A 23,376-nucleotide genomic window follows, 5' to 3' on the forward strand; every position below is an offset into this window, starting at 1 on the left:
TTGTTGGATTACCAAGTATGTTTCTGTGATGATGCCATAGGCCTTGGGGGAAAGGGGCCTGTAGTATAGTGCCATAAAAATGCTCCATCTTCGGAACAGATGAGAGTGATGGTGTGATTCAGAGAGTGGGTTGTGAGTCAGAAAAGAGATTCTAATCAGATTCCTATAATACCCACCACAGCAAACTGAAAACGTGAAGTACCTCCAGTGTTCCCGGTACTGTGATGATTAATGGGAACTGGCAAACAAGTGACCCCCCACCCTCCCTGATGTCTGATGTCACCTACACAGGGAACTGCAATCCCCCACCTTAGGCATGATGTCATCTATGCAGAGAACATTAAAAGGCTCACGTCATGTTTCACCGTTTCAACCACAATAGGCTACTCATTCACTCCACACCCTTCATATGTTTCCGGGGGTATCGCTACATTTTACGCAGCGCAGTACTTATTAGTCAATATGGAGGAACTTTCAGAGATTCACATATATGATCAAAGGCAACATTTTCATATCGCATTTGCTTTTATTTTTAGTCAGTAATGCATCAGGTACAACCAGTCAGGAAAAAAACAAAACTGCATTAGATGATACATGCATTCAGTAGAAATGCTGCATGTAGAATTCATTTCCATACATTCCATTACATTTATTTAGCAAAAGCACTCACCAGTGCACCCAACAATCCCCATATATTACAATGTGAGGTACTCTGAACCAAAGTGCTAAGGTCAAAAAAAGCTTAGATACAAAATAGAATGCTAATGAGAAATTACAATTTGGAGTATTTATTCACTTTCAAAGATACCATGCAACAACATATGCTTACTTACAGAATAATATATGGAATTTGTATTGTAGGTGTGACAGAGACAGAGGTACAGTTTCTCCTACATTGTAGAAGATAAACAAATTAATAAATACATTTGGGAAACAACACAATTTGAATAAACATAAAAATATAGTTTGCAGCTATTTAGTTAGATATGAGAGAAAATGTCGATCCTTTTGGGAAAGTGTTCAGTATATGATGGGGTGCCACACACAAAGATTTAAATTATTATTTTTATATATTTTTAATGAAATATTCATAAGCATTCTTTTAAAATTAGTATGCATACATGTGCTGTCATTGATATAGTTGATATTGCTGTTAATATTGATTTAATTTTAAGTCAATTATTTGGCAATGTTTTGTATGGTCATATCATTAAATCATATTTAAATCTGAACGTATTTTAATGAATAACTAATTGGTTGCATCGTTTTAACTGTTAACGTAACATATCTCTGAAAACAGTTCTTGTCACAATGGTGATGAATGAAGCCTTTGCCTTTAAAAGTGGGCCGTGCAGTTGTTGCTTCTTTGTAACTGTCAGTCGTGATGTAGCACTGGCTCAGAGGGTGATGTCAGCTTTTCTAGGGAAGGGGGGGGTCGACATTACAGCAAAGTATTAGAATAATATACGGGAGCTGGTAACAATAGACCGGAATAACGCTGCTTCAACACTTCACTCTGCAATTCTACTGTGGTTAGAGAAAGAGCATCAAACAACCATGGATAGCGATGACGAAAATATGGAAGAAATCGTTGAAGGTGAGTTATTAAAAATTAGTTCACGTATTTTTTCATTTAGGCGCATAAATATATGTCCTACTTGCTGTGGGCTTGTTTTTAATTTTAGAGCAACTTTGCTATGTGTGTTTCATAATCTGTAGTTAGCTTAGCTTTTGACAATCTTGGTGGGCCCATTACAGGCGGAAATGTTGTCAATGCCAGGGAGTTTATTTGCGAAGGAGACCGGTAACTGAGGGGCTTGGTGTCGGAGAAGTAGGAGACTAGGTACCGGCATCTGCTTTTAGTCTTCAGACTGCAAACATTTTTAAAGATATAAACAATAGCTGTGATAAATATGTATGCGAATGTTGCAATAACTAAATGTTAGCTTTATTTCCAATGCCGCTTTATTATGTTACAATTTGACTCTTAAACGCTGTCTATGCAATGTTACTCTTTTAAAATATTGCCCGACTGCTGTAGGCTGTTTCCCTGCAAGTAGCTGAACATGCTGTGTAGCCTTACTCTTTCACATGTGGTATGCAGTGTCTTGAAGTTTAAATGTGTCATTGGTACGTGGTATTAAACCATACCGCTGTTACAGTTTGCTACTCATTATCTTATTAAACGGCAACTTTCCATGCTGACTAGCAGCTGGGTATATTTTCGCTGAAAGTTTTTAAAATATTTATTAAAGTTCCTATAAATTGTTTTTCAGTAGTTGTATATTTTGGTATTGTCAGACGGCCGTTTTGTATTCTAAATATAGGCTATGTGCTCTGGTAAACACTCATTCGGGACACAATTGTTAATTTCTGAAATAGACGTAAATGTTTGTATTTAATATAACATTCCCATGCGAAATATGTGATTTGCCAAAATCAGCTCTTACTAGGACTGTCCTGGAAGGATGCAGGGTTTTTTTTACACTTCAAACTCAACAGCTGTTTCGGACCCAAGCAACCAGGTGAAGTAAGATAGGCGAACTATACAGTCAACTGCTTTAACTGATCAGTTAGTGCTGAGCGACAATTAAAACCAACACAGCCTGCCACTCTCCAGAACCAGGGGCAAAGCACCTGCATTAATGTGTTAATGGAGGCCTGTCATGGTACAAGCCTCAGTATTTTGGGGGGAAAAGCATTCAGCTCTTGGCTACATAGGCATAATGCAATTTGATAGCTGGTATGTGAACATCCGACACATGTATTATGGGATGTTTGGCACTGAACCTTTATCTTAATTTCACATGAATATAGGCATATTTGTTATAGGCCTATTAGAGAGGGCTTGCTCAGTCACAAGATATCGGCATTAATACAGGGGATGTTTTCAGGTGGTGCACCACTTGATTTTTAAGAAAGTTTGCAAAACTATGAACCTTGGCGATGCAGTCCATCTTTAACATCATTGTTATTATCACAACTCATTACAGAGAAACAACTTTAAGAGCTGGAGGCTGAAGATTAGCAGGTTCCAGACAATGAGATAACTCATGCCTTAGGTTAAAATGTTTAGGCGGTGCATGCCAGATGATTCCAAGATGCATAATATCATAGTTTATTTGGAATGGTTATTGTCAGTGACACCAAGTTAATGTTGGAAACAGTTCTAGTGAATATGTGAACTTTGCACTTGTATTGCTGTGCGGTGCGTTTGAAATAAAATGGCGCTAAGGCTATCAGGATGAAATAGGTTTGATTTTTAATTTTGTGCTTTGAATATTTAATATAGAAAGTAGGCTAATTGCTGATTTTCGAATGTAGGTCATATTCAAATTTCTCACCAAATCACTAGGTTTTTGATTTTTTGATTATTTGATTACTAGTAAACATGCATCATTCAGTGCATACAGTGTATACTTGTGCTTTGGCCTGATACACAAATTTTGTGTGTATAGAACCTGTAAGCTAGTTGTCCAAAATAGGGTAGGCCTAATTATTGAACAATTCGATTTCATGCTACAGTAAGAATGGTGTGTCTGTCAAGGGGACGTTTGGCAAATCTGTATTGACAATGAAATCTTGTTGCTCTACCCTAGTTTTCAGTGCTTCTCTTGTCAGGAACTTGGCCACATGAACTTCACTCTAAATGAATGCCAACAGCTGCCTCTGTTGGAGAAAACACCATAAAATAAAATAAAAAGGCCCTAAATGACTGAAGCTTGGAACAGCGCTCTCACAATCTGAGGGGAGTTCTGTTTTGCGAGTAATTTGAAATGTCGGTTCCAAGTGGATAAAAGGGGAGTCTGCACGAGACAGTACACAAAAGGCAGCCTTAAAAAAATTTTGTTTATTTTTTAAATCAGCTCCATTCTATAATAGCTGTTTGTAAGTGTCTGAAGGAATTATTGTTTATTGTTAACGTTATTAACAGATTATTGTTGTGACGATGTCGGACCGTTGTGTGTTACAGAGCTAAAAAAACCTTAACACGTGCATGACGAATTGAACGTGTGATCGAGACATTTAGTGTTAAGATTGTTCCGGAATGAAGGAAGCGTTTTTACTGGGTAGGTCTAACAGTAGGCTCTCTGTGCTGGTGGTCGCGTGAAAAGCTTGGGCGTCTTCGTACCGACCAGGCGTTGTAGGCCTTAGGCTTCTTCCCTCTTCAGCTGTGCTGATGTGGCCTTGTGCATTCCATTCTCTGTCAGTCGGGTCGTCAGAATGCAGGCAAAGAACTGGGCCGTGAGATGGCATTCATATGGTCCATTAGAGTGTGATCTTGCATGATATACGATATATTAATGGCACTCAGTTTTGTTATGGAAATGCCCGGTAGGTAGAACAAGCTATGAACCAATGATCGAGCAGTTGAATAAAGGTGGTCGGCCTACATGGATATTTAGCTTTCTCCCAAAATGCCCTCCAAGTTATCCCCATATATTAAGCATGGTGCAAAAATGTCAGTGGTATATTTTGCATAGTATGCAGATTGCATGTAAAAAAAAATTATTTGTAGTCAGTAATGCATCAGGTAATAGCAGTAAATAAAGTTAAAAAAGGAATGTAATCCGATTTTTCCACAAGGGGTGGGTTCATCCTCTGCTTATGATGAAATAATGGTGAACTAGCCAGTGTGCAGTTTAAATTGTGTTTTATCACTAAATGTGCTTATAGTAGACTCCTGATAATTGCATCTCCACAGGAGTGTATTGGATTGCTTTTAACCAGGGTAATTTAACAAGTATAATTAAGGTCACTGGGACTATTATGAGACCAGCTACATACTATGCATTTGAACGAGTGTGAGAGTTGTTGGAAGAAGGTAGGAGGTAGAAACTGTAAATAATCAGTGTTCTTTATTCTGCAGAAGGAGAGTCCGTTCACACAACAAGATCTTATTTTCAGAGACCCCCGAAGGGGCAGTCCCTCTGAGCATCTAGCCTTTATCATTCATATCACATCACCCATGTTTACTTCCAGTGTTAGCAAGTCATCGTTTGTTACATTTCACTGGTCCCCCCCAATTGAGGTTAATGAGTTTAAAGTCATTGCTTGTGAAAGAGAGCTTGGGCAGAACTCGCTTACCAGTCCAGGCCCCCTCTCATCTAAAAACATAGCATTAACCATTAATTATAAACTATGGATAATATTAATTAGTCATGTTGGTAAAACATGCACACATGCACACACATATTTATAACCCATCTACACATTTTTAACTCTGACAAGAACATGTAGTGTAGTATTTAGCTACAGTATGTATCCATGTATTAGGTTTCCTGTAGAGGTTTATTTTCCACAGGTAATCAAAATGGACCTCCTTCCCACTCAAAAACCAATCACTGGGTCCCACACATTAGCTTTATGACTGATTTCTGTTCACATCTGCACTGTCCCCTGTGAACTTTCATTTTTGTGCATCTTGGCACAACCTATTTAATGTAAATGCATATTTAGAGATGAGCGACAGTAATCCCGATGGGAATAATTCCCGGACGGCGGCGAAGGGTCTCTTCAGGGGGTGGCCGCCGCGACGAATAAACGTCCTCCTTTCTTTTCGCGCGCTCCTCTCCTCAGGCCCCCTCGACGAGGACGGCCAGCCGCACGGCTTCTGCACCGTCACGTACTCGTCCAGCGACCGCTTCGAGGGCACGTTCGTCCACGGGGAGAAGAACGGCCGAGGGAAGTTCTTCTTTTTCGACGGGAGGTGAGGAACAGCGACAGATTGTGATACTTTTTTTTTTTTTTTCTAAAATAAGAGACCTTTAGGCCAGAACGCTTCTTCTTGACCTCACTTTGGCTCCTGTTAGTGTCGCTTGTCCTAGATTCTTTCTGTATTCATGCACTGTTTTTGGACGTGGCCATAGTGTGGGCTGTTGGAGGGGTGGAAGGGATGGGGAATGCCTACCACGGGTGGAAAAACAACAGTAGTTCGCCTCACAGTTATCAGTTGAAATGTATTGATTGTTATTTCACTTAATTTGGAAAATGTTTGTTTAGGAGCCAATGCATATTTTACAATCAACCCAAAGGAAAGTAAGACGTGCCTGCCAAACATGCAACCAGTTGATGGGTTATACAAAGCAAGCTTGTAATTTTTTGGTAGATCCAATATATACTTTCCCTGAGTTTTATTCTTCCTGTGGAAGATGATTGGTGTGTCATCCCCTCCGATCAGTTTATTTTTTTTACCTAGGGAATGCTGTGGTACATTTTTATGGTAGCACATTAGACCAGGGGTGTCCAGCCTTATCCAAATGGGCAGGTGCGGTTGCAGATTTGTGTTTTAGCCCAACACTAAGGCACCCGATTCTAATTATTGATGTCTTTATTAAAGACCAAGATTAGTTGATCAGTTGAATCAGGTGTCATAGTGACAGGCTAAAGCAAAAACCTGCACCCACACCAGCCCCTTTTGGATAAGATTAGACACCTCTGCATTTCACTTAAAAAAAAAAAAAAAATTATGCATTTAGATTGTCTGTGTTTGGTTTAACGCATCAAAAGAAGGTTTGCAACAGTGCAACAGGTATTATGCCAAATGTGGGTGGTGGGATGCTTGTAAATTTCTGAACTGGCTAATAGGATCACTGGTAACAAATAATAATTTGATCCAATAACATGGCTTGTATTGTAACCAGTGGGCGTGCCTTTCAAAGAGGCCCTCACATGTCGATGCATGCAAACTGTGCTCTAATGGCTTTGGACGGCGGTACAGCAAAACCGAATTGGTAGATATGGTTCCAACCCTAGCGGAGAGACAGGCCGTCTGACGCAGTGCCCCGCCCCTTTCCGCAGCACGCTTGAGGGGTTCTACGTGGACGACGCCCTGCAGGGCCAAGGCGTGTACACCTACGAGGACGGAGGCGCGCTGCACGGCGCCTACGTGGACGGGGAGCTGAACGGCCCCGCCCACGAGCTGGACGCCGACGGGCGCGTCGTCTTCAAGGGCCAGTACAAGGACAACAACCGCTGCGGCGTCTGCTGGATCTACTACCCCGTGAGACCGCGCACGCTACCGCTTTCCCCAGGCTGGTTCTGGCTGCCGCACAGGCACAATGGCACAAATGTGTTCCCAGCCAGCGCGTTAACTTGAGGCTAAAGGGCAGTTTACAGTTCGGCGATGTATAACGGTCACCACCGGCGATTATCGCATTCGATAGCCGGTCGCGACGGGTTTTCGGTTTATACTGGAGCGACGGACGATTTCTCGTCGTCGCGATCATAAACGCCCGTCGCTGAGACCTTAAATTGTGTTGAACTATGACCCCAGCGCCTGCTCAGTTGTTATGACAGAATTATTGAACGGTCATTAGCGTAAAGTGAAAATGACTGGTTCTATTATTGTTAATGTGTTAATGTGTTTATACATTTTATGTGAAAGTGAAAGTGTTCAGTATCAAAGATGAGCGATGATGGGATGTTGGTGAAAGTGTAGCGGTATGTGTAGGGCAATTGTACATCGCCAAACTCGTAAACTGCCTTGGAGATGTTCTCCGATTCACAAAAGCATTGAGGAATTTTTTTTAAATAGGACCATGGTATGGCATCCATAATGCAGTGCGCTCTCTGTCGTGTTAATTATTCATGTGTCTGTCTCACCAACATATTCTTCTGCGTTGAGCAGTGAAAACACGCATATAAGAGTACGATAATGATCGTTAACCCCTCGAGTGAGTTATAGGTCATTCTGTTCGCCTGTATGTACTCCTGACAGGGTTGTTCGATTCAGTCCATACCACTAAACAACCAGTCTGGTCTGTATTACTCTGTACCAATGTGTCTTGTCCTGTGCAGCAAACAAGGGGCAGCAGCAGACCTGCCTCAAATACGTATTTGTTTTGTATTCAAATACTTTTCTACGCTTTACTGATCTTGTCTGGTTTATTGGAACCAATGAAATACTCTCAAAAAGTGCAAACCCCGCCTTCTGGTCATTTTGGCAGGCGCCATTATACCAGGCAAGATCAACAGAGCTCAGAAAACTATTTGAATCCAAAACAAATGCAAAATTTACCCAGGTCTGGGCAGCAGCATGACTTAAAGTTTTTGCTGTTGTTGGGCTGTGTCACATTAACAGGCTCTTCTTTGGCTACCTTTCAACTCACAAATCCCTGAAATAAAGGCCAAGGCATAAATAATGTCTGTGTTTTTTTAAATACAGCCATTTCTTGGTGCAGATTTGTGTGTGGGGTGGTGGGAATTGTAGCTGAAGTTGATTTTGTGGCCTTGTGGATTATCTGGGGTAGGGTTGTGAAATTTAGACATTTTCCATGGAAATGTTCCATGTGAATTTGGTCTCAGAAATGTTAGGAATTGGTGTTTTTTTCTTTCTTTTATTAAATCCTGCACATGCAAGCATGCTCCGTTTTTGTTTTGAATCAGACCCACCTTTAAAATGACCAATAGAGGGTCACTCCTAATTGTTGAACTTAATACTTAAACAGTTTCTGCTCAATACGTTCCTTGAACAAACATGTCCCAAGATCTCACTTCTCAGATCAGCAGTTAGCTACACTTTAACATTGCAGGACAGTCCGTACTCGGTGAAACTCTTGGGGGTTAGGGTGGGGGGTGGGTGGTGGGGTTTGTAAATGTTGGGTTGCCAGTCAGCCACCCCAAGGACTGCACCACATGCTCCCCACATCAATGTGCAGTTAAATGTTTATGATTGCTAATCGTTTCAAGTTTTCAAGAAGCTAAATTTTGGTATATTTATGGGCCTTGATTTATGTGCATTATGCTTTTTAACCCTAATTGTAGTTCTGACATTTGAATTTCTGTGGAAAATTCCCCTTTTAAAAAAAAAAATTCCTGGCATTCTGTGACCTTAATCTGGTCTTCGCCGTACGGCAGGACAGGGGCGGCGTAGTGGGCAAGGTGAACGAGGATGGCGAGATGACGGGCAGCGATGTGGCGTACGTGTACCCCGACGGCAAGACGGCCCTGTACGGGAGCTTCGTGGACGGGGAGCTGATCGAGGCCCGGCTCGCCACTCTGTCCTCGGTGGAGAACGGCCGACCGCACTTTGACGACGTCGTGCCTGGCAGTGAGTGAACTCACACTGTGAACCAGAGCCCGGCCTGTGCATGTACTGAACGGACTTAGGCTATCATCATACATTACCTCCATTGCAGTTTACCACTTAGGATTGTCCAATTAATACGACAAGTAGTTTTCTTAGGAAGTTAGGAAGCAAAGCAACGTGGGTGTTCTTGTTGTAAGGATTTTGTTGTTACTCTAAATGGCCTGTTCAGAGTGTTACCAGAAATTAGGTGACTAATATGCCTGCAGGCACATTCATTCTGCAGAATGTTTTGGCTATTGAGAAAAGGGATGGAAACTTGAAGCTTAAGGGGGATTGGGGAGATCATCTATAAAGCATAGGCAGGTATCTTTACATACTCACTTGAAACTAGAGAAATGCCATGGCTGTATACTATCTAGTTTGTATATAAATGGTAAGCGTAAGTGGGCTAAATGTACTGTATGTACATCATTAAGTATTCTTCTGTTCTTAAGTGTATTTTTTTTAGCTGTGTGGTAGGAAAAAGGTGACCAGCTTATCAGTAAGTGCATGGATGGGGCTGGGTGGAACTTTGCGCGTTTCTCCCATACATTTGTCCCTGTGATTCCTTCAGGCGCGGTCTACAGGTACGACAAGTCAACCTCCACCTGCATCGCTGCCCACGGCATGCTGCCTGATCCCTACGAGGCCCAAAGGTACCATATGTTTTCTGTTTCTGCAAGCCAACAATCTCCTTGATGGACTTGTACAAGGGTGATATTTTTAATTAAAAAATAATGATAATCCTGTGATAAGACTAAAAATATGGTCATTAAATTGTATTTAAGATCCTTGAAAGTCTTTACATCTATATTCATTAAGTTATCTTTAAGATCCTTTACTGTCCTTTAAGTCTTTACTGTTTGATGTACTAGAGGAGCCCTGTCAATCCATCATAAATGATTCATTGGTGTTGTGTTGATCTCATTTACTCCTGATACACACTGCGCAGTAGGAAGGTGACGTGGTTTCTCTCATTTCCGAGGGTGTATGTGGCAGACTCTTTAATCTCAGGGGCGGGGGAGGGGCTCTTCGCCAAAACCGACGCGGAGCCCAACACCGTGATGGCCTTCTACAACGGGGTCCGCATCACGCATTCGGAGGTGAGAGGGGACTGAACACGGGGAGCAACTCAACACATGGCTCTGCACCCACTGGGTTGAGTTTGACTTATTTCTTTTTCGAATCGCTAAGTCTGATTTACCAGGTCATGCTACCTGATGCCATTTCATCAGACGTATCTCGTCTTCTGTTTGCCGATTCATCCAGTGTTGATTTCATGAATTGATTCATATGTTCATTGTTCATTTATCTGGTGGTGGTGAGTTTTTTTTTTTTTTTTTTTTTTTTTTTTTCTTTCTACCTATGTGTATTTTTCACTAATGGGTCCCCCCAGTTTGAGTACAATGTGTCATTAATTGGCAGTTGATGTCATTAAACGTTGGTTCCAAATACCTGTCCTTGTTCCATTAAGTTGATCTAATGTTTGCTTCAAATCGGTCCAAAAAATTCCACTCTGAGAAGTTTAATTTCGATGCTCTGCAAATTGAGTGTTGTCATCACATAGAGATGTGAGTTCCTATTATTTTATTGATAATCATGTTGCACTGCTGCACCGTAGGTGGACAGCAGGGACTGGTCCCTCAACGGGAACACGATATCTCTGGACGAGGACACGGTGATCGACGTGCCGGAACCCTTCAACGGCACAGATAAATACTGCGCTTCACTGGGGCATAAGGCCAACCACTCCTTCACTCCTAACTGCACCTACGAACCGTGAGTAGCGCATGGGGCGACTTTCGTTTCGGGCCTGCATACCTGAACATTGTTGTAAAGGAAACCCTGACTGCTCACTTGGGAAAGGACCCTCAGTGAAAGAGTTTAGGCGGTCATGTCAATTGCATGTCATTCAACTTAGATTGTGATGACATTCATCTTGATGTGCAGAAATGCATCCTTGATCTGATCAGCTTTGTTTGCTTAGCACATTTCTATGCTTTGTGGGACAAACTCCCCCGCGTCCTTGGAAACACAGTAGAACCTCCCAGATATGTAGAGATTGGAAATGCAAGTGATTAAGACAGCTGTGAGGTAATTTGCTGATCATTTTTTGAGGAAATAGTTTCTCATGGGTTGGGGTGACAACAGCAGCATTCACATGGAAACTGTCAATCAGATGAATAAGCCCTGCCCCCCATACTGCTTGACTGTCCTTCCACAGGTTTCTCCACCCTCGTTTTGGACCCATCAAGTGCATACGCACGGCTAGGGCAGTGCAGCGGGACGAGGAGCTGACGGTGGCATACGGCTATGATCACACACCCTCAGGGAAGGGCGGGCCGGAGGCACCCAACTGGTACAAGCAGGAGCTGAGGACCTTCCAGGGCACTCCAACGAACCCTTCGGAATGAGACCCACGCCCATCCCGACCCCTCACCCTCTAAGCCCCTTTCAGCCCCTCTCAGCGCCTCAAACCTTCACCATCTCAACCCCTTAAACCCTCAACCCCTCAACCTCTCAGACCTTCAGCCCCTCAAACCTGCAGACCCTTAACCTCTCAACACATCAAACCCTCAGTCCCTCAAACCTTCACCCTCTCAACTCCTCAAACCCTCAACCCCTTAGACTCTCAACCCCTCAACCTCTCAACACTTCAAACCCTCAACCCCCCAGACCCTCAACCCCTCAACCTCTCAACACTTCAAACCCTCAGGACGTCAAGCCTTCAATCTCTCAACCCCTCTGTGCCTCAAACCACCAACCCCTCAAACCCTCAGCACCTCAAATCTTCACCCTCTCAACCCCTCAACCTCTCAGACCCTCAACCCCTCAAAACCTCAACCCCTCAGACCCTCAAACCCTCAACCCCTCAAACTCTCAACCTCTCATCTTTTCAACCTTTCAACCCTTAAATGTCTCAAACCCTCAGCCCCTCAACCCCTCAACCTTAAACTCAAACCTTCAAACCCTCAGCCCATGAAGCCCTCAACCCCTCACCGCAAGCACGGTCGCACTAGGGACTAACAAGACAGGCAGCGCGTTCCAACACACGTACGCACATTCGCGCGCGCACACACACACTGTGGAACTATGCACTACCGACCAACCAGGGAGTCTGTCCATCTATCGCTCTGGCCACTCTTCTGCTAGCATTTCAACGTGCGAGCCATGGGGTTGTTTTCTTTGGTTTGCTAGACACACTTCAATTCTGTGCCTCTTTTTTTCCCCCTCTTTCCAAAACAGACGCCAATTACCCTTGCAGTGATGCTGTGCAGAGATCACTGTTCAACTTCAGGCCCCATTAAACAGTTTCTGAACATTTTTTCCTCACCCAGAGCGTTGGAAGTACCTCAGACCTCCTGACTGGCAAAATGCATCTCCGTTTGCATTAAATGTTGGTGCTTTTGAGTGCGGTCAACAGAATTCTTCGCTAGTGCAAAATCGTTCTCGCCTCATCTTTGTGCGTCTCTTCTGTCTTCTGTAACGGGAAGGGATGGCTTATCCAATGACATGGGCTCAGGAAATGTCAACCAATTGGCGTTTTTGTCAAAGAAAAATATACAGGCTTATTTATTGAGGAAAGTGAGATGCTTGAATGACTCTTAAGTGTAACTGTCCACTATGCTAATTGCTTGGACGAGCTTAACATCACCATTTTCAGGGTGAACTAGTGCTTTTTGAAATCGGTTATGAAACTGATGCATTTTGTACAAGATGAAGTACATTCACTGTACTTAACAGCTTTGTCCTGCAAGCAGCTTCTGGACCTGGAGTATTGTAAAGGGAGCTGTTTGAATTTAAATGCTTATCATTGGCTGTTTTCTGCTTTCTTATATCGGCAGAAAGGTCATTCTTTTTTGTCAAGATAAAATAAATGTGGTTACTATGTGTACTAGCTTTGTGCTTATGAAATTATCTGAATATTTCTTTTGCTACAAGTATCTAATAATTTTTTGAATCTTTAGATTTCCAAGATAAAAATTAAGTTGGGAAATGAAGAAACATCACCACAAAAATCACATCACAGTTCACAGGTACAGGCTGTGGAGAAAAGATCCTGAAACCACAAGTCTGATTTCTTCACCAGTTTGTGTGTTCCATGGAAACCTAATCCTGGACAAAAAGGACAACGTTAGCAAATGAACATTGTAGCTCTGTGTAACGTGATATTTGTGCAGCTTTTTATCGCAAATACTGAATCATTTATTCAATGCAGTTATCTTTTCTTTGCTTATTTTTTCCTCAGAAATATTGTAAAATGAAATACCTGCATTTAGCTCTGTATTTAATGCCTAGTCAATAAATTTTTAACCTACATTCAAAGAACAACTTATAGCTAGATCTGCATCCTGTACATATATGTAGTCTGAATAGTACTCTCTCTGAATGCACATTATCTGCTTGTGTACACTTCTTCCTAACCTGAGGGTAATCATGTGATCGGGTACAAGGCAGCTCTGTGGTTTGTTGTTTGAACTCCTAGGATCCAGTGAGCTGGCTAAAAAAATCTGTACCCTTAGTTTTTGGTCAAGGATCATTAAACCATGTCCCTGCTGTTGCAAGTTGGCAGCCTTTGTGCCTTCAGTGTAAAGAAGCGAGGAACAGGAAGTACATTGATTTTACTATGAACCAAAGCACCTCCCCACCACAAAGTGAACCGTTTCAGAGAGAGGAGGGTGACTGAGGGGCGGGAGGTGGGTTTGATGTCACAGGATTTCGGATCCTGAAGGAACAGTAGCCAGCCCCAACGAATTTGATTTGGAGACCCTCAGCTTCCGACTGCAGGTAGCGCAAGTTTCAGCATTTCGGCTTCTTTACCTTTCCCAATTCAATCTGGCTTCAGTCGTAAGTGCTAAAAATGATACAAAATCGCGAAATAATGTATGGCAACTGGGATGAATTGTAAGTGTCAGAATTAAATCCAATTCTATTGTTGACTGACAGTATGATTTTTGGACACCAATATGGTGATGGCTACATTTAAAAAAAATAAAAAACTTCCCTTGAATCTGTTAACGGTATCTATTCATTGTGCTTCCTGTGTCCTTCCAACTTAAATAAGTTCTTGTTCATGGGGGTCTAATTTGTGTCAACAATTTTGATATGTTATATATACTGTTTGAATGGACCTTTTAAAAATGTGATATCTAATATCCCATGTGTAGCAATAATGTCATGGGTTTATGATTGTTTAAAATTCTGATTATCTCAAATGTGTTTATCAAGGCAGACTTTAAAGGGGAGTATTCCTTAAATATCAGTTTTCTCACATTTGGCCAAGATGGTGGTATTATCAATATATATTAATCTTTGTATAACAAACAAAAGATACACTTTCATGGTTGAGCATTACTGTTCTTTAACAAGTGGGATTATGTAATGGCTGTTTTAACAGGGTGTATTATGAGATCTTTTTGAGCAATACACCATATTAAAGGTGTACATCTTACAGTCACAAAATGAAGGGAGGACTGTAAAAACATGCAATAGCAAATCTGACTGAACTCCCAACATTTGTCATTTGTACTTTAAATATTGTTCTATGGTTAGATATCTAAGATGTATGTTTTGCACAGAATAAGGGCAATGGTGGACACATCTGATGCATTTGTGTTAAAATAATTATAGTATACAGTTGTCAGTCATTCCAGTTGGCTGGGAGATTTGGACATTTAAAAAAGTGAACTGCTTTGTGTTCAGGATTGTGTTGATGGTGATTGTGATTTTTTTGATGTAATTGTGGGCTCGTAAGAGATTGAAAATGGTTTTTTGTGTGAAAATGGTTTAAAATGGAGCTGAGAGGAAGTGAGCTAGAGGCTTTGGACTACAATCACAAAAGTGTTTGAATATTTCCCATGAGCACATTGCAAATCATGGTGCTGCCATGTTTTACTTATTTCACACTTTTATGTTCACAAGCTGTTGAATATTTAACAAATTCATTTTCCAAATGATGGGATTAAGTGTTTTTATTTGTACTGGAGGATTTTTGTATTATATTTCTGACTATGAAACTTGTGCGATGACTGTCACAATTGGCAACCCATGTTACCGGTCCATTTAACAACCAGTATTATGTATTATTTTTACAGGCACCAATCATGTCTTATTGATAATTTTGAACACAGTGTAGCAGGACAGTGCCCTTGCATTAGACATTTGGTGATGAAACTGTTCTGGTGGAATACTTTGAGGTCCCAACCTCACGAGTTTTACGCAGGAATGCCTGTAATCTGTTGCTGTTCTTTTCCTAAGAATTCCTAGCCTTAGATCAGTGGATTCCAATCTGCATATGATCAAATGAGCAGGTGAGCCCATGTGGCGATGTTTACAAGAAGCTGTGTTTGCAGAGTGATAGTGTGAGCATGCGTGTTGAATGTGTATTTTTACTCGTGTAAAGACAGGTATATGAGAATGGTAGAGTATGTGAAGATGGCAACGGTGAGCCTTTAAAAAAAAAAAAAAGTTGTAGCTGAAGTGTCTCTTGTGCAATATTCTAAGGAATAATAAAGCATACATACATAACCACTGGCCCTTTCTTTTCAGGTTACTGGCCAATAGGCTGTTTTCGATTTGTCTTTACAGTGTTGACCTCGGCCCACAGAAAAATAATTTTCCAGTGTAAATGCAAACATTTAAGTTCTTTGAGACCACCATTACACACAAACAACCAAGGACCCCAAATTTTATGTTGGAAGTTTTAAACTTGGTACATATGGTTTCAATGTAATTTCCCATAATAGACTACTATTTTGCACTATTGTCCCCACTATTATGTGTTCGGCCATCTAGTACTTTTTGGTTTAAAAATGTACAAGTGACTATAAAATGTATGGAATTTGGGGCATAAATTATTTATGTATGCGATTTGTCATCCTTCTCAGGATATTAGATAAATGGGACAAAACGGAAGCTCAAGCCCAATCCAGCTTTATCCTATTTATACCTTTTATTTAATGTATCTAAATACAAATGTAAATGGCCCACCGATGTTACAAAATATGTGGTCATTGGGCTGAGAATAGACCAGCTCCGGTTCTGGAGGGTCAATCTGTATTTGCATGTATTTTCCCCACTTCCAAACAAAAAATGTTGCATGTAAAATTAATTAAAGCCTTCACGTACGATTGACCTGCTTCCAAGACAAAGGAAACCGCGAGAGATATAATGAATCATTTTCTTTATTAGACATGTTAATAGACCTCCCCAATGACACACTGGAAAAAACGTACCAGATAGCGACGAAACTCCTGGAGCGAAGAGCTGTGGAACCAGCTTTGAATATCATATCTGAATGAGTTCTTTTAACAGTCTTACGCTTGCTTTTTAAATTGTCCACGTAAATGCACGTTCCATTTTTGTAGGGAAAGTGCTTCTACCTGTGGCTGATTTCTTTGAGGAATTTTCCTGGTACATTTTATCGTCATTGTTTAATTTTCTAGTGTGTCGTGATGATGATGATAATTATTATTATTATTATTATAATTATTATTATCATTATTATTATTATTATTATTATTATTATTATTATTACATTTGGCTCTTTCCATTTTACGAAACGCAGTGATCAATTTAAGTGGCCTCTGGGCATGCGTTTTTTTTTTTTTTACTAGAAAAGAAAATCCGCAGGTAAGGAAAGAGTTAATTGTTTATCGCACCAGCTCGGTGCACCTGTGCTGCCAGGTTATTGGATAACAAAGGATAGCGCAACGACTTCACTTGTTCCATTAACAAAGAGTAAGTGAAACCTGCCGGTGGTTTCTACAAGTAAGTATTTTTGTTTTATTTACTTTATAAACTTAACAGATGTTGAGATATCAATGTGTCTCTTAGCCTGTGATTAATTCAATTGTTTGTTGCAGTTCATTTCAGTAGAGTATTAGCCCATATTATTTTGTTTTGATGTTTTGACAATCAGTCCGGGATTGATCTTTTTAATGGTAGTCGAGACTACATAGAATATTTGCAAGCATAAATATTTTTATATTGAGACGTATGTCTAGCTATAAATAATTCTACAATTCATATTAACCAGTCTGAATGAGACCGGAAATTGAATGGTACTCATGTACAATGTTTAGGCTATAATGATAGAATCAAAATGTTCGCCTCCTTGCGACTGGAAGTTATATTTATGTAAATATCATGCTTTGTTCTCTACATTTTAAACTGAAGTAAGTGAATTATGTAGGTTACTTGCCGCTCAGTGTGTGTCATGGTCAATGGTTAAGCTCCTGTTTAATCAGTGAAAAGAAGCCGACACTTGCAGGTGATGATTTGCTTCCGGTTTTGGTTTCTGTACTTTTCATTAGTTTGACCTATTTAAGATGAGAATTTACAAGTAGTAAAACCGAGTGGAAGAGACTAATAGTAAAACCGCGTGATTTGGTCCAATGTGCGTTTCTTCTTTCAGCATTCCTGTTCATGTTTTTGATACCCAGAATTGTGGAATCAAACATAATAATTTTTAGATCTGAACGTGTGATAAATGCCTTCAGAAATTTAATGTTTGCAGTAACATCTCATCTTCCCTTTAGTAGCCTATTAGCACACACCCACATTGGTGAATGGATTGCATACCTTAAATTACATATCAACTGTTTAAACAAAACTCATTTTAAAAAATGGACAGTACATGCAACAATGCAACAATTTCCTATTTCTTCAGAGATGGCAATGCATAAATTCCTTAAATCAATGTAATAATGGATCCAGTTTGATGGATCAACTCTCAACTCTTCCAATATATAACTCTGTACATGATCATTTTTAGATTTGTTATTCAGTGAGGAAACCGTAACTTGTCATTCAACCAACTCACTGTTCTAACATTTCCCCTTTTAGTTTTCATGTGAGATATTTCAACTAAATGTTTCATTTATATTTAATTTACTGCAATTTTATCCAGTTTAAAGATATTAAGGGATTTCCCTCCAAGACTGGTGTCTCCCATCCTTGCTTTTTGAACCAGCAAGTTGAGTAGATTAGTGAGAATGTGAATTATTTGGAATATAAAAGGGTTACCACAGTAATCCATGAGAAAATTAATAAATGGGGAATATTTAGGAGCAGACAATTTGACAGTTCATCTTTACACAAGCTGTGCATTACAGCACATAACTTGTGATGTGTGTGTGTGATGAATTTGATTGCTGAAGAGCTTCTGCCTGATCAAGTGCTTCCAGCGGTTGTACAAGAGTTTTGAGTGGCCTAGATAGTGGTAGGGACAGCACACTCTTCACAGTAAACTCCCCATGAAAGGACAAGCTATGCCAACCCTCTTGCTATCCTGAGATAGCGACCATGCCAATCGTGTTGCTCTTGACGCATCCTGGACGGATGCAGTGAGACGTGGCGGTGCGCCTGACACTTTTTTGAAAATGCTTGCAGTCGGCTGAAGGGAGCAGACGAGATCGGGGGATGGACCGCTACAGATACTTCACCTTCAACCAGCGGTGCACGGTGGTGTTGGCGCTCGTGCAGATGGGCTGTGCGGCGCTGTGCGTCGCCTGCGGCTTCATAGACGCCGTCTTCCGCCGGGACTCCGCGCTTAGCGAAACTAGGGCGCCCCTCTGGGCCGGAGCGGTAAGCGCACGTCACATTGGTTTCCCCCACCATTGATCGGAATAGCTCAACCGCAATGCTGAAGAGTTTCCAAACAGGCAGTGACCTGCCCCTGTATCTGCACTGAAGTTGTTACTTCTATGGTGACAATTGATTGTGATAGCATGGACTACTCTTATAAGGGTGGAGGATCTTATTTTTATCTTTGTTTTTTTGTTAATTTCAGGTCATGGCACTACCAGGGATTTTGGCACTGGTCTCCTCACAGAGGAAGAACCCTATACTGGTAAGTGAACTGAACTAGACTGATTAAACCTTCATGACAGGCAAATGATGCCAGTGTATTGTGGTTAAAGATGAAAACAGTCTTCTCAACTTCTGTTTTATCATGTCCCTTATGTAATTGTTGCTGGTAGCAACTAATCAATATGCCACAAACTGTTTGTAGCTCAAATTATTTGTCGCTGGTGATTATTTGTGGTATGTGATAAGTCACCTACCTGCATACAAATACTAACTTTTTCCCCAAAGATCATATGGATCATATGGAGGATTTGAGTGGTTGTTGATCTTGGACCAATAATATACTACGTTTGTTCTAAGCTTTGTCGCTTTAAAATAGCAGTGTTACAACTAGTTTGCTGGGAAATGCCTATAATTTTCTCCAGTCACAAGCATCTTCCTCTAAAGTTCAGGCTTTATGTCTGTTATTTATCAAAAATACCTGGAATACTGATCTGCTTTGAATAGTGTCGTATTCCACTGTTTCTGGTTTTCAAAATTTACAAAAGTGCCTAATAAATATTGCATTGTCATATTCAAACCTTGTGAATAGTTGAATGATTTTGTTCCACCTGAACATTTGTTTAATGGCTTATAAGTTAACTGCATCCAGTTCCTTATTTATCAGACCTGTCAGTTCTGTCTGAGCATTGATTATCTGAATGTCTCTCCCTCCCTTGAGTGACTGTCATTTTTATTCTTCTATTTCACTTCCTATGTAAATAGTCTTTTGCCTCTGTAACATTACATACAATTGATTCAGAATCCATACGACTCCTTTTCTGAGTGATGCCATAAATGTATGAGGAATCTGTAAAGTTCTGAACCATGGTGTCGGAGAACCTGTGAGCATCAGAAGTACTACTGAAAGGGTGAAAGATTGATTTGAATGAGTATTTAATTGTGGCTATAATTCATGATTCATTCATGGGAACCTTGCTGCAGATGTTAAGCTGATGATTGGCCTGCATCTTTGCTGTGCTTTTTCTTTCCTACACAATTTAGAAAATTGATCCGGAACATTTTTCGTTAAAGATTGTATGGGCAGAATTGAGGTCTGTATGCGGTTGTGAGGTCTCTGGGTAGAGGGTGTATGTGCTTGTGTGTGGCTGCTGTAAATGTGCGATTCTCTCTCTAGGTGTACGCCATGATTGTGGCGTCCGTGTTGTCCTGCTTCACTACAGCTGCAGCAGTCACCTACGCCTGCTTGACCCTGAGCTACGGGGAAGAGGATGATGAGCTCTTTCACCCTCATCACCTCAACATCCCAAATGCTGTACGTAATGATACTAATTGAGTCATTTGACGGGTGCTTTTAGCCAAGGCAGCTTACAGAAGTGCATTCAACATGGTAAGCAAACATCCCTAGTGCTAGAGCTGAGCAAAGCTATAATCAAATGAGTCAAGGTGCATACCTAAATGGGCAACAAATGGAAGTGTAATCTGAAATGGCAGGCTAGATGTTTGTGGAGGAGTCGTGAATCTGCCTTGCTGATTGGAGCAAGTGATTCCACAATTGGGACAAGGGTAGGGAAGAGCTAGGACCATGAGGAACAGCTGCCCAGTTTTTTAAGAGATATGTCAGCCAGCTGATGAGAGAAGAATGAATGGAGTATGGAGTATGTCTGTGTATGGTGCAATCATTGTTCAAAGATAGTAAGGGGCAGCAACATGCACAGCTTGGTATACCTGAGTGAGTGATTTGAATTGAATGTGGGCAGCCACTGGAAGCTAGTGAAGGGTTTTCAAAAGCGGTGTGGCACGTGTGAATTTGGCTACTTTGAAAATCAGGCCGGTCACAGCGTTCTTGACCAGGTCTGGATTTACCGGCCTGATGAACTGTCTTTATGTGAACACTCCTAGGTATCCTAGATGTACTGATAGAGAATGAAAACTATGAACAGGATATCAGAATAAGTGTGAAACAGTCGTTCAGCAGTTTCTCTTTCTCCCCCCCCCCCCGTAGAAGTTTGTCCTGAGCAGGACGGTGAAGGGAGCCAATGCTACACTGCTGCTGGCCTGCCTCTGCAGCTTCCTGGTGACGGGCCTGATGGCTTTCCTGGGCTGCCGGAGCCTGCCGTTCTGTGCGTGCTACGATAGCACCACCGGCATGGTGAGTACAAGAGTATGCGCACCACACAACCACTTACCTTCAAACTGAGAGGGCCTAGCCTAAAGCTCATAAGAGCTGCTTCTCTCTTAAAATCCTTATAAGGTGTGAGATCACAAACATGTGATTAGAATGTTCTTAAGTTAACATTTGAATGCTGATGTAACAATTGCTACTGGTAACTGAAAGCAGAACACTAACCTAGAGTTTTGAAAAAGCATTCCGAAAAACCTTCCTTATTCAAGCTGCTGTTAACAGAAATGCGCCTTACAAATAGTTCACGCGTGCAGGTATTCATTTCAAGCTTAAAATTTTCACAGTTTTTTCAGAAGTGCTTGGAGTGCACCTCAAGGCAAGGTGCATTTAGAATGTATGTTTATAAAGGCTACTTTTGCCCAGCTTCTCAATGAGAAACCTCTGGTTTCCTGCAGACGTAGGGGAAAGAGTTCTCTGACATAACATTTTCTGCTATTTTTCTTATGTTAGGATAATTGAAAAGACACAGAATTCTGATCGGCATTAAAAACAAACAACAAAAAAAAAGAGGATCGATTGAATTGTTCTGTTTGATTTCTTGCAGGAGATGCTGGTCCCCCAGAATGACCACAGTTCACAGACAGAGCTGGTCTGTACCTGGCAAGGTGAGTAAAGGCAGTTTACATTGTGACAGGGGAACCTCTGGGACAACCATAAATTTGCCGGAGGGTCACAAAATTCATATGTAGTCAGTGCAGGGACAAGCTAATATTGTTGTTAATTTCTCAGAATCAAACTTTTCAGAAACTAGTCTTCTAATGTACTAATGTACACAATGTCTAATGTGTAAGTTTGGGTAGGCGGTTGTATGGTGACTGAGCTATTTTAATCATTAGTAATATTCCGCAAACTAATAGGTCACTGAATGAGTTACTAAGTTACTATATAAGTTATGGCATTTTATCTGATGGTGCTTTTCTGTTCTTATGCATGCATACATTCTGGTCAATTATGAGAAATGCATATGTCCAGGAAGTAAATTTTGTGATGTAATACCTCTTCCCCCTCAGCAGGTGGCGATGACAGGCTGTTCAATGCTCCAGAGCAGCTCAGCGACAGGAGTACAGAGCAGCAGGACAACATAGCCAAAGCCCCACCTTACACCAGACTAGTTTAGACCAGTTCTGGGGCCATTGGCTCAAAGAGGTGCAAATGTTATATATAATATGTTTGTATAGCCTACATATTTCAATTTGCTGAACATTTCTTCTTTATCTTTTTAATGCAATTATAGTTACTTTTTGTAATGGAAATCGAATTGGCTGGAAAATGTCTGGACTCTCGATTTTCTGCTCTGCTTTTGTCATACCAAAAGAAAGAGCCGAGCTGTTGTTGGTAGTATTTTGCTTCTGTTGACCTTCTAAGATTAACTGATATTTATGAATAAACCATAACCTTGTTTGTAATTTTAAAGTAATTCTCATATGGCAGCAGAGTCTTCCTCCTCTGCCTGCTTTTGACTGAAGTCTGTGGTCTGGCTTCCTGTTTAATAAATAAGCTATGGATTTATTTTACATGGCAGTTTATATGTGGTGTACATAATATAAATTATTTTAAACTAATTTATCTATATAGCCATGATGGAAAGAGTAACCGTAGTCTTTCCACCTGTTCATGTAAGAATGGTTACCTTCAAAGTTCTTTTCCCCTATGTAGAATTGTGCTACTGAAGAATGGCTTTACCTTTGCTCAGATGAAGGCTAATATGAAGACTATAATTGTGTCATGCTAAACCTTTACCTGGTATGCATATGGCAGAGTTCAGGTAAAGGCATCTCTTAATATTGGCAGTGCCATTGCAGAAGACTCATTTGAATCTGTAATATTTGCTGTTTGCAAAGACTAAAATACTTTTTCATTTGCTGTTTATTTTAATATTTTTAAAAATGGAAAATGTGCCAAAGAAATGATTGTATGCCTTTGCGAAGGTTATGTATGTTTATGTACGCATTTCAATAGTCTACCCTCCGGGGGGGGGGGGGGGGGGGGTTCTTCATAACCACTGGAGACTTGTGTCTGAACTGATGTCAGATGTGACTGTGCATATATGAATTGGAATGTATTTTTGAATATTTTTTTAATAATGAATTTTTTGACAAATAAAATATTTTAATTTATCACTAATGCATGAAGTGGTGCTTTTTATTGTGGTTGCAAATGGAGATATTGACAATTCACATCTGATGCAAAGGTGGCTTATGGGCAAAACATGGTACAGATACAGTTGCACTCCTTGAATTCCACACAACTACTAAAAAAGGTCAGAGTGTCAGTGCTATATATAGAAAGGACCATACATATTTGGGACAGA

General features: G+C 40.8%; 2 protein-coding genes across 6 annotated transcripts; both read left to right on the top strand.

Moving 5' to 3' along the window:
• Window positions 1-1,325: 1,325 nt before the first annotated feature.
• Window positions 1,326-15,598, top strand: setd7 (SET domain containing 7, histone lysine methyltransferase). Of its 4 annotated transcripts, none has more exons than XR_004766196.1 (8): window positions 1,326-1,597; window positions 5,581-5,710; window positions 6,802-7,003; window positions 8,860-9,052; window positions 9,645-9,726; window positions 10,070-10,228; window positions 10,692-10,849; window positions 11,295-11,433. XR_004766196.1 is itself a non-coding variant. In XM_035426535.1 (8 exons), the coding sequence occupies exons 1-8, from the start codon at window positions 1,558-1,560 to the stop codon at window positions 11,482-11,484; spliced, it is 1,113 nt and encodes a 370-aa protein (XP_035282426.1). In that variant the 5' UTR covers window positions 1,330-1,557; the 3' UTR covers window positions 11,485-15,598. The 4 variants fall into 4 exon arrangements, 2 of the variants coding, with proteins under 2 accessions (XP_035282427.1, XP_035282426.1); XR_004766197.1 differs by having other exon boundaries at window positions 1,329-1,597; window positions 10,070-10,173; XM_035426535.1 differs by having other exon boundaries at window positions 1,330-1,597; window positions 10,056-10,173; window positions 11,295-15,598.
• A 1,104-nt stretch (window positions 15,599-16,702) lies between these two features.
• Window positions 16,703-23,165, top strand: zgc:113425 (uncharacterized protein LOC541425 homolog). Of its 2 annotated transcripts, none has more exons than XM_035425149.1 (7): window positions 16,703-16,840; window positions 18,464-18,658; window positions 18,864-18,923; window positions 20,058-20,195; window positions 20,886-21,032; window positions 21,610-21,670; window positions 22,079-23,165. In XM_035425149.1, exons 2-7 carry the CDS (start codon window positions 18,494-18,496, stop codon window positions 22,180-22,182), a joined length of 675 nt encoding a protein of 224 aa, XP_035281040.1. In that variant the 5' UTR covers window positions 16,703-16,840; window positions 18,464-18,493; the 3' UTR covers window positions 22,183-23,165. The 2 variants fall into 2 exon arrangements, with proteins under 2 accessions (XP_035281040.1, XP_035281039.1); XM_035425148.1 differs by having other exon boundaries at window positions 16,706-16,840; window positions 22,076-23,165.
• Window positions 23,166-23,376: the final 211 nt, after the last annotated feature.

This window comes from Anguilla anguilla, chromosome 7 (genome assembly GCF_013347855.1).
Source record: "Anguilla anguilla isolate fAngAng1 chromosome 7, fAngAng1.pri, whole genome shotgun sequence".
In the NCBI taxonomy this organism is placed as follows: domain Eukaryota; kingdom Metazoa; phylum Chordata; class Actinopteri; order Anguilliformes; family Anguillidae; genus Anguilla; species Anguilla anguilla.